Source organism: Stenella coeruleoalba (assembly GCF_951394435.1).
Source record: "Stenella coeruleoalba genome assembly, chromosome: 1".
NCBI classification, from domain to species: domain Eukaryota; kingdom Metazoa; phylum Chordata; class Mammalia; order Artiodactyla; family Delphinidae; genus Stenella; species Stenella coeruleoalba.
The window spans coordinates 111,162,683-111,177,874 of record NC_137169.1 but is presented as its reverse complement, the minus strand read 5'-3'; the positions used below and the strand labels follow the sequence as shown (position 1 = coordinate 111,177,874).

The window sequence follows — 15,192 nt, the reverse complement described above, 5'->3', positions numbered from 1 at the left end:
AGAGAAGGGTTCCTGGAGGAGGTGAAATTAGGTTGATGATTAAAAATGTTGAATAGGGGTGAGCCAGGCTAAGACAGACTGGGGGCAGGAGGAGGGTGAAAGGCACCGGCTCTTCAAGGCAGAAGTGACTGCGTGAGCCAAGGCACAGAGGCGATGTGTGCAAGGCAATTACAAGTCGTGAAGGATGACAACCTGACAAAGGCTAGGTAAAGCTCTTCCATCAAAACCAGTTTAATCCTCTCCTTTCATCTCCTGTCAGGTTCCAATACTGCGTTGCAATGGGAACCCATACTTTCCCCACTGCCAGTGCTCCCAGCAAGAAGGCGGCAAAGCAGATGGCTGCAGAGGAAGCCATGAAGGCCCTGCAAGGGGAGGCGACAGGCTCAACGTCTTCTGATGACCAGGTGGGGCCATTTTCTACTCAGAAGATACAGGTCATTTTTAGCAACTGAGCGGCTTAGGATTGCCCATGAGTCCCTCAGAGTTTCCGTTAAGTGTTTATGATTTCTCTTTGTCTGGCTGATTCTCCTTCAGCCCGGAAGTATGAACACGGAATCATTTGATAACTTGGAATCGGTGATGCCCAGCAAGGTCAGGAGGATTAGCGAGCTCGTCAGGTACCTGAACACCAACCCTGTGGGTGGCCTGTTGGAGTACGCCCGCTCCCATGGCTTTGCTGCTGAGTTCAAGTTGGTCGACCAGTCCGGACCTCCTCATGAGCCCAAGTGAGTGTTCCTGTCCTGGCTACAGCCGTGTGTCACAGAGTGGGGACAGCTTATAACCCAGGGAAAGAAAGAATGTGCATTAGCTGTGAATGACAGGAGGGGCATGTTCAGGGAGCCCTGTCCCCAGGGCCTCCGAGAAGACACTAGATCAGCCATCTTGAGAAGACAGCCACTCTTCCAGTGAGCATGAGCCTTTTAAATTTTTTTAAACTAATTTTAATTTTTATATGTACATAGGAAATCATTCAAGCTGATTGAAAAAATGTGCAACAAAGTCTCATTTCTATCTCAGACTTCTAGTTTCCCTCACCAGATTCATACACTATTACCAGTCTCTTGAGTCCTTCTAGAAATTTCCATGCACATATTAGCACATTTTCCTTTCTCTTTTTTATTTTTATTTATTTATTTATTTTATAAATTTATTTATTTATTTTTGGCTGTGTTGGGTCTTCATTGCTGTGCATGGACTTTCTCTAGTTGTGGTGAGCGGGGGCTACTCTTCATTGTGGTGCGTGGGCTTCTCATTGTCGTGGCTTCTCTTGTTGCGGAGCACAGGCTCTAGGCCCACAGGTTTCAGTAGTTGTGGCACATGGGCTCAGTAGTTGTGGCTCATAGGCTCTAGAGCACAGGCTCTGTAGTTGTGGCTCATGGGCTTAGTTGCTCCGTGGCTTGTGGGATCTTCCTGGACCAGGGCTTGAACCCATGTCCCCTGCATTGGCAGGTGGATTCTTAACCACTGTGCCACCAGGGAAGCCCTCTCTTTGTTTTTTAAAGTAAGTATATATCATAATCTTCTGTTCTACCCCTTGACTCCTTTACTTACCAGTGTGTCTTAGAGGTCATTACAAATAAGCATGTATATATCTACCACATAATGCTTTATTGAATAGATACTTACAATTTTTAAATTGCTTTATCAAACAAGAGATGTAAAAGGTCTTCTTAAAATGGACACTAGTTTAAGAAGGAAAATGTTGTTATTTCTGTTTGAAGCCCCACCATGTGTAATTATTTAACTAACTTCCGGTGACATTCAGGTTGGTTTTGGTCTTACTCTTAGAATCACTCCTGCAGTGAATATCCTTGTACTGTATGTCTTTGCTTACATGTACAAACTTGTCTATAGTATAAATTTTCAGGAGTGGAATTTCTGGGCCATGAGTCGTGTACATTGGTTTTTAAGGGGTTTTTTTGATAGGTAATAGATTATGCAAAATAAAAAATATTATTCAAAAATAAAAATATAAAAAGCTCATTCTCACTTTGACCCAGCTCTTACACACACACACACACACACACACACACACACACACACACACCCATGTAGTAACTTTACATTATTATACATCCTTCCAGAGTATCTTTATATAAATACAAGCAATTATATTCCCCCCTTTTGTTACACAGAAATACATATATGCATTGATTTCTAGCTTGCTTTTTACAAGTAAAAGTATTATCTTAGAAAATTTTTCATGTAACTTTATATTCTTTCTATATAACTACAAAGTATAGTGTTCCAGTGTACGGCGTTTATCATGATTTATTTAACCAGTCCCTACTGATGAATACTTGAATTGTTTCCAAACTTTTGGTATTATAAATAAGGCTGCAATGAATAATATGCATATGTGCATTTAAAATTTTGGTAAATTTTGCCAAACTTTCTTCCAGTGAAATTATACCAGTTTCTGCCTCCACCAACGATGTATAAAGAATCTCTTCCTCTACACCATGAGCATTCTAAAATGCGAAAAATAGTATCTCAATGTAGTGCAAAGACTAGTCTACAGTAAGATATTTATTATTTACCACATTAATAGGTCAAAGGAGAAACATCACATGATCATCTCCAGAGATTCCAAAAATGTGTGTAGTAAAATTCAGCATCCATTCAGATTAAGAAACCAAGCTGTTAAGAAAATAGAAATTATTGAATACATCCTTCACATGATAAAAGTACAAGTCTGAAGTCCAAAGTCAGCAGCTTACTTATTACTGTTCCCATTCAAGTCAGGAGGAAGATGTGGATGCCACTGTCATCGTCATTTAATATCATTCTGGAATTACCAGCTAATGCAGTCAGTTTAGAGAAAGAAGTAAGTGTAAAGAGAGGAAAGGGGAGGTAAAGTTATCATTATTTGCAGATGATATGATAGTATACCTGGAATATTCATGAGAAAACTGAAGAAATGTTAGAGACAAAGGAGAATTTAGGAGAGCAGGGGACTACAAAGTGATGTATAAGAGTCAAGAACTTGTCTGTATACAGTAATAAGCAGTTAGAAAACGTAGTAGAGAATACCCTATTTGCAACATCAACTAAAAAGATAAGTGACCCAGGCACATTCCTAATAGGGAATATGTAGGCTCCACATTAAGTAAAATGCCAGAAACCTGGGGACCATCTCCCCTGTCCCCTTCACCCCCTTCAGCCAAACCATCCTTAAGTTCTGCTTATTGAACCTACAATTTCTGTCCCAGATCCCCTCCTCCTCTTTCCGCCTCCAGTGTCAGCACTCTCAGGTAAGCCACTGTCTTCTCTCACCTAAACCAGGCAGTAGTCTCCTGGTCTCCCTACTTTATTCATTCAACAGATATTTATAGAGGACATTGTATTTGTTAGAACAGGAGTCAGACATCAATCAATAATCACGTAAGAAATTTAAGATCTCATACTTGATATGTATTATAAGGAGCTTGAGTTACATGATGCAGTGAGAATCTACATAGCATGACTTGACTCAGTAAGAAGAGGGGAGAGGGCTTCCCTGAGAAGTGGAGCCTAAGCTGAGATCTTAGGGACGATCAAGAGAGAGGGAGGGTTCTAGGCAAAGGAGATAGTACCCCCAAGTCCACAGAGCTGGTAAAGAGCTGCAGGAAGGCCAGTATGGGTGGAGCAGAGAGCACAGTGGAGGCCTGATGCTAGGTGAGACTGGAGGGTCGACCTCGTGGGTGGGCCATGTTATGCTCCAGCCACACAAGCACTGGAGAGCCATTGAAGGGTTTTAAGTAAGGGAGTGTCACTTGCCCCCCACCCCCACTTTTGTCCTCTTCCTGGCATTTTTTTTTTTTTCGGCCGTGCCATGCGGCATGTGGGATCTTAGTTCCCCAACCAGGGATCAAACCTGTGGCCCCTGCATTGGGAGCTCAGAGTCTTAACCACTGGAGCCCCAGGGAAGCCCCCGGCATTTTTCCTACTATTTTTTTGTACTACATTTTCTCTTCTACTCTAAGAAAATCATTTCAGACCTTTGCCTCTTTCTTCAAATTTCCACAAAACCCCTCTTTCTCACTCTGATGACCTTACTTCACACTTAATTGAGAAATTAGCAATAACCAAATGACAAACACCTTACCTTCCCATCACCAAATCCACCTTCCTACTTCATCTGTACATTACATCTGTACCAGTATGCAGGAAGCATCCTTCCTCCCATTCCTGTGCCCTGGATCCCTTCCCTCTCGTCCTCTCCTTCAGTTATCTCCCTCTCTCATCATCAGTTGCTCCCTCTGTTGGATCATTCCCATCAGCCTACAAACATGCCCGTGCCCATCTTCTAAAAACCTTCCATTGACCCCACATCTCCCTCCAGGTACCACCTCATCTCTCTGTTCCCCTCACAGCCAAACCTCTCAAAAGAATTGTTTGTAGTCAATGTCTTCATTGTCTTCACTTCCTTAATTCATTCCAATTGGGCTCTTGTCCCCAGCATTCCACTAAAAAGGCTAACCACTTGCCATATGTGGTTACTGAGCACTTGAAATGCGGCTGTGTGACTGAGGAACTGAATTATTAGTTGTATTGAATTTTAATTAAAGTTAATAGCCTCGTGTGGCCAGTGGCTATCACATTGGACCGTGCAGCTCTAATGGATTCTAGTTGCACAATTAACAAACTTTATTTTATATATATACATATGTATATATATTTGTGTGTATGGATATATGGATATATGTGTATATCTTTGTGCATAAGAGTTCATACTCTCTTCAAACACAGAACACTCATGAAATTCTCCTGGATCCTTCAGGTCAAGATCCTACGTGGTTTGGCCCCCATCCCCTCTCTTCAACATCTTTTCATGTCGCTGTCCTTTTGCTTCGCTGAACGTTAACCCACTGGCCTGCACAAACCAGTCAGCACCATCAAAGAAAGAGGCAAAGGCGTTCAGCTACTTAGGATAAGCAAGGGATAGTGAGAAGCTCAGTATGGCTGAACGTAAAGATTGATTCCTTTCACTGCCTGAGCTGATGGATAAATCTTGATACTGAAACCTTTGTTGTATGCAGTTGAATTATCCAAAGCTGGGTTCCCCAAAGCAGATTAGGATCTGGTTAAAAGCTAGTATTCTTGAAACCTTGTCTGGTAGCTGCCCAGGCTGTTTTGCTCCATCATGTTCTGATGTGTTTGTGGAGATCCCCAGCCAGGAAGGGAGGGGAACTGCAGGGCCCCTCAGCAGCACTGCCTGCCTCCCTGCTCCACCAGTGCCCAGGGTACACTCCACTCCCCTTAGCCATCGCAAGGCCTCCAGGAATCGAAAAATAACTCCTCATAAAGGTGTGGTTCCCTGAGCTAAGGCTGACCTTGACTCTCTGACTTCTCCAGGTTAAGTCCTCTTGAGCTAATGAGGAAATGAATGAAGAAATGGAGTCAGGTACTTAAAAAATCAGACAGAGCATTAAAAAAGTGATGCAAGCAGGGAGAAAGTTATTCCCTTCTCATTTTTGCTTTAGTTAAGAAGAAAGTCCACACGTGGTGTTAGTATTTCTTTAAACCCTCCCTAATACTTGCTAAACTATGATAAAAGACAGGCCTAGAGCCTTTAGAAGCAATAGAGTCTTGTCAGAATTTAAAACATGATTTTTATCATAGTCAGTTTTACAGCCACCTTCAGTTTATGGCAAGTGATATTCATTTTCCATTTACAGCAGTGATATGAAGTGTCCTTTTAAAACGTGTTTACATTTTAAAAGAGTCAACTTAGAGAAAAATATTAAGTAAGTAATACTCCAGGTGATATCTGGATCTAGCGGAAATCACACTGTGATTCATGAATATCCGAAGTCTGGGAAATGCTGCCTTAGGAACAGAGCTGTCAAGAGTGATGGGGCCACGTGTTGGCAAGACTGGCCGCATCTTGAGCGAAACCAGCCCTTTTCTGGAGCAGCTGTCGGGGTAAGGTGCTTGTCTTGATTCCCTGCTTCTCATCCCCAAGGTTCGTTTACCAAGCAAAAGTTGGGGGTCGCTGGTTCCCAGCCGTCTGCGCACACAGCAAGAAGCAAGGCAAGCAGGAAGCAGCAGATGCGGCCCTCCGCGTCTTGATTGGGGAGGACGAGAAGGCAGAGCGCATGGGTTTCACAGAGGTAACCCCAGTGACAGGGGCCAGTCTCAGAAGAACTATGCTCCTCCTCTCAAGGTCCCCAGAAGCACAGCCAAAGACAGTTAAGACGTCTACTTTTGGTGCTATCCTTTTTGGGGGTCCTGCTAACTCCTGTCTGGGTGGAGTCAGCTCTTAACTTGCCATCATGTGAGCTATTCCTCGGCTTTAATATTAGCCTCAGTAGAACCTAGAAACTGGGACACTAGACGTGAGAGGGGGAAAGGTGACCCACCAGTCCAGTAGAACTCGACCTCCGTGCCCACTCTGAAACATGGTGGACATAGACGAGGCTCGGTGGCCCTGACATGGCCTCCTGTCCCCACAGCTTCCTCTCACAGGCAGCACCTTCCACGACCAGATAGCCATGCTGAGCCACCGGTGCTTCAATGCTCTCACCAACAGTTTCCAGCCCTCCTTGCTTGGCCGCAAGATCCTGGCTGCCATCATCATGAAGAAAGACTCTGAAGACCTGGGTGTCGTGGTCAGCTTGGGGACAGGTAAGTGGGCTCTGAAATGTGTCCCAACTCTCCAACCCCCGTAGTGACTGGAAGCACCTCCTCATTCTCTCCTGGGGTCCTGTGTGGGTGAATTTAAGGCAGAGAGAAGACGCTTCTTGTATTTCATTTTAGCTACAGTTAATTCAGAGCAGGGAATGAATTCTCATTTCCTAGTGAAAAGAATACAGGAGTCAGGATCTGATCAATTGACGTTGTTTCTGCCTTCAAGGTTTAAGAACAAACAGCCTCTATCTACCCTATCCATTACCGTTTTCCTTTGGAAATTTCACATTTGCTTTAACTGCCTTCCCAGGGAATCGCTGTGTGAAAGGAGATTCTCTAAGCCTAAAGGGAGAAACCGTCAATGACTGCCACGCAGAGATCATCTCCCGGAGAGGCTTCATCAGGTGAGTGAGATCGCAGGGCGTGGCGGCTCTGACACCCACCTGGCGGGCAGGTCCTCGACCCTGCAGTGTCAGCCTTTGCCTCACCTGTCCATTTGAACCTGTCTTACGGAATCAGTCCCTTCTGTGACCCGGCTGCATGCCCCTACTCAGCCTACTGTTGAAGAGCTCTTTTTCTGCCAACTCTGCTTCAAGCCCTTTTTTAAAAGCACACGATGACTTCTTGATCTTCAGTGCTGTAGGGATGAGGAAGCCTTCCATCTCCATTTGAGGACCTACAAACAAACCCATTGCCCTGCCAGCTTTCCCCTCCAGTTCACTTTTTCTTTAATTTATGAAGGGAGAGAAGCAACAGCCTCCTATAGTCCTTGAATCAGTTTGTTCTGCCCTAGAATCCCTGCAGCTGCCAGAGCGAGAAGCTCTTGGCAGAAATGGAACTGACCTGAAAGGCTAACTTAGCTTTAAGAAATGCTGAGGTCTCCCATGGAGAATTTCCCACCAACTCTTTCAACCTGAGAAACCCTGAAAGGTCTGCACTGTTAAGCCTTGTCCTTGCTTGGGATCAGATTATAGAAGCAACTGCTGTTTCCAGAATCCGTCTTCTTAACCAGACTTTCTTCTTGTAGGTTTCTCTACAGCGAATTAATGAAGTACAACCCCCAGACTGCGAAGGATAGTATATTTGAGCCTGCTAAGGGAGGAGAAAAGCTCCAAATAAAAAAGACTGTGTCGTTCCATCTCTATATCAGGTCTGTACAGTCTCTGTTGGCACTAGAGCCAGCCCTGCCAGGCTTCCAGAGCTGGGTGTCTGAATGCTCTCCTGGTCCGTAAATGAGAGCTGGTTCGATGGGCCACACTTGGCTCTGTGTTGGAGGTCCACACCTCAGTGTGGAGTGACTCACATGTGCTTCTACCCACTCCAGCAGCCCGTAGTAGGCTTCAGAAGCCTACTTTCTCCCACATCAAGCTGTTCTTGAGCCCCAGGAAACTGGAGAGATATATCTGCACAGGTGGGTTTTAACAGATGCCCCTGTATTGCAGCACGGCCCCATGTGGCGATGGTGCCCTCTTTGACAAGTCCTGTAGCGACCGTGCTGTGGAGAGCACAGACTCCCGCCACTACCCTGTTTTTGAGAATCCCAAACAAGGCAAGCTCCGCACCAAGGTAGAGAACGGTGAGTGACACGTCCTCCCTCTCCCACCAGAAGGCTCTGCGAAGCCCCAGGCCCGTCCCAGAGCCAGGGCACGGCTGCCAAGTTTTTGCCATTAGTTGCTGAGGTACCAGGGTCTTGTTTCCAGGGAGAGGCAAGATGTAGGTCAGAGAAGATCTGTAGGAAGATCAAGATTCCATTTTGAATTAGGTAGCTGGGGAGATCTCCAAATCAAATAGGAGGCAGAAGTACCCACTTAGAGCTCAGAGGAGAGCAATGGCTGGAAATAAGAATTTGGGAGTCCTCCTCCTATGGTTGATCTTTATAGCCATGGAAATGGATGGGATCACCTCAGGGAAGGTTGGAGAAAATGGAAAGAAAATGATGCAGAACTAAACCTGAGGTGTTGACTGGAGGACGCCAAGTGCCCGGCTCCCCTCCTGACTAGTTGGCCGCTGGTTCTCCACCATGTCTGCCAGCTCCCGCTCCTCCACTGTCCTCTAATGTCTCCTACTGTCTCGTCACATCCACTCCTCTTCCCTTCAGGCCATCCTTCTACAGTTATCAGAGTGACCCTCAAACACAGATCATGTCACTTCCCTGCTCAGAACCCTAAAGTGTAAACACAGAGCTACCATATGACCCAGCAACTCACTCCTAGGAACATCCCCAAGAGAAATGAAAACATATATCCACACAAAAACTAATACAGGAACGTTCATAGCAACATTGTTCGTAATAGCCCCAAAGTGGAGACAACCCCAGGGTCCATCAACTGATGAATGGATAAACAAAATGAGTTCTGTCCATACAATGGGATGTTATTTGTCCATAAGAAGGAATGAAGTACTGACTTCTAACGATAGGAGGTTTCTTTTGGGGGTGATGACATGTTCTAAAATTGATTGTGGTGATGGTTCACAACTCCGTGAATATACTAAAAATTATTGAAGTATATGCTTTAAATGGGTGAATTATATCTCAGTAAAGCTCACTAAAAACAAAAAGCCCACCATCCTATAGTGGTTTCCCACCACACTTCACATAAAAGCAAAACATGCCATTCACCTGTGCTTCAGCCACATCGGCTCTTTGTCAGCTTTCTCAACAACTAAACCCCCTGCTGCCTCAGGGCCTTTGCTCTTCTCTGTGTCTGAAACACTTTCTCAGCTGTTCCTTCTCCTTCGTGTCTCAGCCCGCCTGACAGTCCTATCCCAGGAGGTTCCCCTGGCTGTCCTCCATCATAGCTCCCTCAGAACCATCTAGAATTCTTATGTGTGTTGACTTACGTGTTTAGTGTCTGCTCCGTTCCCTTTCTATCCCCTCACCCCCATAAACGTTCTAGGAAGGTAAGGATCTTATTTGGTTTTGCTCACCATTGTTTCCCAGCACCAAGCTTAGTGCCCAGCACATAGTAGGTGCTATGAAATAATATGAAGAACGAATGAGTGAGTAGCCTCTGGCCCGAGTCTAAGAAGCAGAAACACCACGCCAGGGAGGGGCTCGGTCCAAGGGCCCTTCGGGTCTGACCCAAGTCTCTCATCCAGGAGAAGGCACAATCCCAGTGGAGTCCAGTGACATTGTGCCCACGTGGGATGGCATTCGGCTGGGGGAGAGACTCCGAACCATGTCCTGTAGTGACAAGATCCTGCGTTGGAACGTGCTCGGCCTGCAGGGGGCGCTGTTGACCCACTTCCTGCAGCCTGTGTATCTCAAATCCGTCACACTGGGTAAGGACCTGTCTTGAGAGCTGAAACTGGACTGTCATTTTGGTGCCCAAATCCCAGCAAACTGCATGCTTCGTTGCCAGGTGCCAACATGATGTCTCCCCTTTTCAGAGTGTGCTCGATGCAGTGGTTAGTGATTGATTCTGAGTGTCTGGTCTGCTGTGATGGGAAGATTGGTTTAGGCAGTGAGCCTAGGTAACGACATGCCAGCCAAGTCTTTTCAAGATGAGTTAAAGAAACACAGCAGCTTAAAACTGCAGTGTCTGAGTTCCTTGCTCTCCTCAGCCCTTGGCCTTACCTGGAACCTTATGTATTGTGCTTAAATGTTTGATGATCCCTGTATATCCTGGGCAGCCACAGTTAGAAGGTGCTTCCTAAGTAGGGAGTTGATTCTCTGTCTTGACAACTCTGTCTGTACCCTCACACTCCCCACATGCCTCTGCCACTTCACAGCATTTGGTGCAAACACAGGTGTGTGCGTTTCTTTTTCGTACCCAGGTTACCTTTTCAGCCAAGGGCATCTGACCCGTGCCATTTGCTGTCGTGTGACAAGAGATGGGAGTGCGTTTGAGGATGGACTCCGACATCCCTTCGTTGTCAACCACCCCAAGGTGCTATAACCCCATCCGTTTTTCCCTTGACGTTTTCTCCTTTTCAAGTAATCCTATCAGCAGAGCAAAAACGCACAGTGTGGGCAAGGGCAGCCTTAGTTCGTTTCCCCAGAACTTACCCTTTCCTCCTCTTGAATGCCAAGGGCTTTCCTTCTTTTAGTCTGGAATTCATTCGAATTGAGGTTGAGTTAGTACGGTCTGAGTCTTAGCCAAACAGAATCCTAGATAAGGGGGAAAGATCATGACTCCACAACTCCCTCTTTCCTATGAGTCTTGAGTCCCTGCTTCAGAAGCTTTTTCTTGAAAGGTTTCCATCTTTCTCCCATTGCTCCTGGAATTTCTAGGTTGGCCGAGTCAGTGTATACGATTCCAAGAGGCAATCCGGGAAGACCAAGGAGACAAGCGTCAACTGGTGTTTGGCTGACGGCTATGACCTAGAGATCCTAGATGGGACCAGAGGCACCGTGGATGGGTAAGGAGCTGGGAGAGCACAGCAAAAGCAGAGCCAGGCGTCCTGGCCTGAGCCCCAAGGGGGTGTCATGTTGCCAAACACCGGAGCTTAAAAGCTGCCACACGCACCCATGCCCCCCCTCCCCATCAGTGTCTCCACCTATTCCATCCCAGGTGAACAGTGAGTGCTTTCGTTTCTCCAGGCCACGGAATGAATTATCCCGGGTCTCCAAAAAGAACATTTTCCTTCTATTCAAGAAGCTCTGCTCCTTCCGGTACCGCAGGGATCTACTTAGACTCTCCTATGGTGAAGCCAAGAAAGCTGCCCGTGACTACGAGATAGCCAAGAACTACTTCAAAAAAAGTCTGAAGGACATGGGCTACGGGAACTGGATAAGCAAACCCCAGGAGGAAAAGAATTTTTACCTCTGCCCAGTGTAGTGTGATCCGGTGACTGATGGGTCAGGGTGTTTCACACTGGGGTGAGAGAGAGAGGTCGTAGCATTCCTCATCACATTGGTCAAGGGTTTTTGGTTTTTGGTTTCCTTTTTGTTTTGTTTTGTTTTTGTTTTTAAATGGAACCACAATTGGTAACACTGAGAACTTTGGGTTCCTGTTTTTCCTGCTTTCTTTGGGATTACTAGGCCAGGTCTAGCCATCCCCCTTCTCTTTTCCCAAGCAGAGGGGTAGAAACCTAAGGGCAGAGGGAAGGGGTTGTTCCTTCTTTGCGCCCACTTCCTCTTCCTTCTTCGTTTTTTCCTGTTTCCGTCCCCTTTGTGTTTGCTACACTGACCTCTTGTGGTCTCGATTAGGTTCCAGTCAACAGTGTGAATCATGCCAGGGACTGATGATTTTTCATTTGTGGCTTCTGAGGCCCCTCTGCTTCCCCTCCTCCCCTTCTGAGATTCCTTCATTATGATCATTAAGTTCTACCTTTTCCTCCAAGAGGGTAAAGAGGTGAACTTAAAGAATTTGGTGAAACATTTATAAGGGCAGGAGTTTAAAACGGCAGTCAGCTTGTTACCAGTGCCAAGCGTGATCAGAATCTGCAGATAACGCTCAGTCACCTTCGGATCGTGCACTTTAGCCGGCTTGAGAGGGGCCCAGAGGTAGGGCAGGCTGCTGCCTGGGACGTGCATCCCTTCCGCAGGTGGCAGGGAAGGCTGGGACCAGCCAGACGGGGCTAAAGGAATTGCCCAAGCAGTAGGGGAAGTCTGCCCTGCAGGGGTGACACAGACCACTTCCTGGGGAAGCAGACATATCTTGGAATGTTGCCAAGCTCCCAGCTGTCCCTCCTAAAGCATTGCTAGGAATTTGTCCTACCAATGGGGGAAGTAGCGCCACAGACCCCAACCAACTGGTAGGAAAAAACCCAGGATAAATCCTAGAGGGTAAATCATCTCTGCTCAGATAATCAGGACCTAGCAGGAATAAGGGCAAAAAATCATGTTGGGTCAGATCACTGTTCCACCCAGCATGTTTCTTATGACAGTGACACCAAGGGAAGGTGATTAAGTCATGGGTAAATTGGGAGTTTTAAAAAGAATGCTGTAAATGTTGATTCCTAACAGCTACAGATAACCTGTAATTGCACAGATTTAAAAGTCAGATGTCATTTGCCATTGATTAACCAAGTGCTTTTGTTTCTCCTGATAGCTTCAGAAGGTTGTTTGTGGGCGGGTCACAGACCTGAGGTCTCCCTGCCTGCTAGGGAATCTTTATAGGGTTGACATTCAACAGTAGTTCTAGGTGAAAGGGCAGGTTGTCCTAAAACTCTGTGAGATGGGACCCTTGGTCTATACCTCAAGGTACTGTGGACTCTTGTCAGAGCCTTCGACTCTCTGTGGGGTCTGGCTCTGGGCCTAAGCCAGCCAGACATGCTCAAGAAACGTACAGAGGCCCTGCCCCCTCCAGGCCTGAGCCTGCCTCCTTCCTCTGGATGATTCCTCTATCGTATCTGTGAACATGCCGAGCCAGTGCTCTCAGACGATTTTCCGTCCTCCCCCACACCCCGCAAGCTCCTGACTAGTTAACCCCCTGTCTGTCCCACCTCTTCAGCGGTGGATACATCCGCATCCACACATTTATTCTTGTGGCTACCGTTCTCTCTGTACTTTTGACCAAAGTGAGAAAACGTAAGTCTTTAAATACACTAAGGATATCTTTGCGGAACACCAAAGTGTCCCAAGGAACTAGGAGGGAAACCGTGCCTGTCTTCTCGGGGGGAAGGGGCCTGCCCCCCGGGCCTGTGAATCTCCTGGTGGCACACAAAATCAGTCCTGCCCCAGGAGGCAGCTCATCTCCCTAGTTCTTCAGGCTAGAGGGTATCACCTACTGATTCCTCGGCATGTTCGGCCCCTGTGGACCATCTTGGGCATTGGAATCTCCTGCAGAGCTCAGACTCGGCTGCCTCTTCTTTAATCGGGAGCACGGGCACTCTCAAAAGGTCAGAGCCCCTGCTTGCCCCAAGATCTTGTCTAGCAACTTACAGTATTCAGCTTCTGTTGTAGGGAGAGAGCAAGGCTTCCCTGTACCCATGCATCTGCTGGAAACAAGCCTGTGTCAGGCCCTGCGCGGCCGTGCCCACCCCTGCCCCTCTGAGTCACATGGGACAGAGGCAGAACTCCCACCTAGAGTGTTCTCTTCACTTTTTCGTCCAATCTTTGTTTTTAGTAAGCAAGACCTTTTTCTCTTTTTTTTAATGATCTTTGTAGTTGATTTGTCTGAACTGTGGCTATTGTGCATTTTTTGAATAATCACTTGTAAAAACTGTCACTGCTTCAAGCTATTTCCTTTACTCATGTTGAAGGGATTTTGCTGGTTTTGGGGGTCTTGGTAGTAACTCCAAGAGCAGAGTGGGGAAGAGCCCAAGCGTAGACTTGGGTGCCACGATGGGTGCAGTCAGTTTTATGATTCCACTTTTATGTGTCCCTTGGTAAAAGTGACTAACAATATACATTCCTCGTAAATAAAAAAAAGAAGAATCTGAATTGTTAGAAAACCTCAAGTCTTGGTTTCTTGGGGGGTGAGAAAGTGGGGACAGAGAGAGCCGTGGTCCTGGGATTTCTGGCAAGAGCACCAGCTGCATCTGACACAGAACCTGAGGAGAGGGTCTCCCTCAGCCAACAGAGAGGAGCCATTTCAAAGGGGCTGCCTAGGAGGTGAGCTTGTGTCCGGTGTGTTGGAGTATATCAGACAACCTTTAATTACTTCCCCAGGTCCACAGCCCCCCTTCCCCATCAGATCCACCATCAAATATCTTGTCCCCAGAGACTTGCTGTGCAAGATTTCAAGGCCCAGAGTAGGAAAGCGTCCCTTGAGACCACACCACAAATCACATACGCAACTCCGGCTCTCCTTGAGGGGTTTCTAGAGCCTTCCACTCCCAGCTGTTCCGCCTGCGGGGAGGTGCAAGTTGCAGCCTGGACCAGAACTGGCTTGGCTGCAGTCTTAGGAGACAGGCCATTTGCTTTTTACTTCATAGATGGCATCCAGAATATTTCTCGGTCTTGATTTCAAAGAGAATATGCACCACTTTCCAGATTGCAGATTATTTAGTCCAGGATTTCTACAAGACTCTTCCTTGACCTTGTAAAAATACCATACCAGCGGACACGAAATATTTGACAGTGAGGCTTCCTAAGTCGCAGTGAAACCTCCCTCTTCATCCACAATACAGATGGAACAACTGAGGCCAGGAGGGCCAGCGACATGTTTGGGGGGCACATTAAATAAGGACCAGAACTCTGCATGGGTGTCGGTCACAGTCTGTTGAAATGCAGTACCTGGTGAGCTGGACAGTTTTGACAGACAGTGAAGGACAGTGTCTCCGCCTACCGTGAGGTACCTGGAGCCTCGAGCATCTCTGTCCTCTCTGTTCCCAGGCATCTGGTCCCACCTGGAGGGAAATGTAGTATCCAGGCTTTGTAGAAAATGGACCGTTTCTTCCATACCTACAGTGAGTGCATGACGTAAGACTGTCCCCCCGCCACCCAGCTCTGGGTGGGCTGGGAAGCAAGGCTACCCCACGGGAGCACAAGAGGGGTTTTCTTCAGCTCAGCACTTCAGTTGCTGTTCACCCTACATTTCATCTCGGGGGCCCACCATTTAATATTGCTTCCAGGATGTGGGCCCGGGTCAAACCTATGTTCCAGGAGCAGGAGTGCCTTCCACACAGACAGCCCTGACTTCGCAGAGTGCAGGGGCTGTGCGAGGAGTCCCCAGCCATCCCTCCAGGAGA

The 15,192-nt window shown here is 46.9% G+C and overlaps 1 protein-coding gene across 4 annotated transcripts in view; it reads left to right on the top strand.

Moving 5' to 3' along the window:
* ADAR (adenosine deaminase RNA specific) overlaps nt 1–13,961 on the top strand; it is a 39,931-nt gene extending 25,970 nt beyond the window's left edge. For 2 of the 4 annotated variants that reach the window (XM_079944725.1, XM_079944723.1), the window contains exons 3-13: nt 260–404; nt 535–725; nt 5,948–6,173; nt 6,438–6,609; nt 6,923–7,016; nt 7,640–7,762; nt 8,055–8,188; nt 9,712–9,894; nt 10,390–10,502; nt 10,847–10,974; nt 11,156–13,961. In XM_079944725.1, coding sequence (XP_079800851.1) covers nt 260–404; nt 535–725; nt 5,948–6,173; nt 6,438–6,609; nt 6,923–7,016; nt 7,640–7,762; nt 8,055–8,188; nt 9,712–9,894; nt 10,390–10,502; nt 10,847–10,974; nt 11,156–11,393 — 1,747 coding nt within the window. In that variant the 3' untranslated portion in view covers nt 11,394–13,961. The remainder of the gene's footprint in view (nt 1–259; nt 405–534; nt 726–5,947; nt 6,174–6,437; nt 6,610–6,922; nt 7,017–7,639; nt 7,763–8,054; nt 8,189–9,711; nt 9,895–10,389; nt 10,503–10,846; nt 10,975–11,155) is intronic. The other 2 variants (XM_079944722.1, XM_079944724.1) reach the window with 2 other exon arrangements.
* The last annotated feature ends 1,231 nt before the right edge of the window (nt 13,962–15,192 follow it).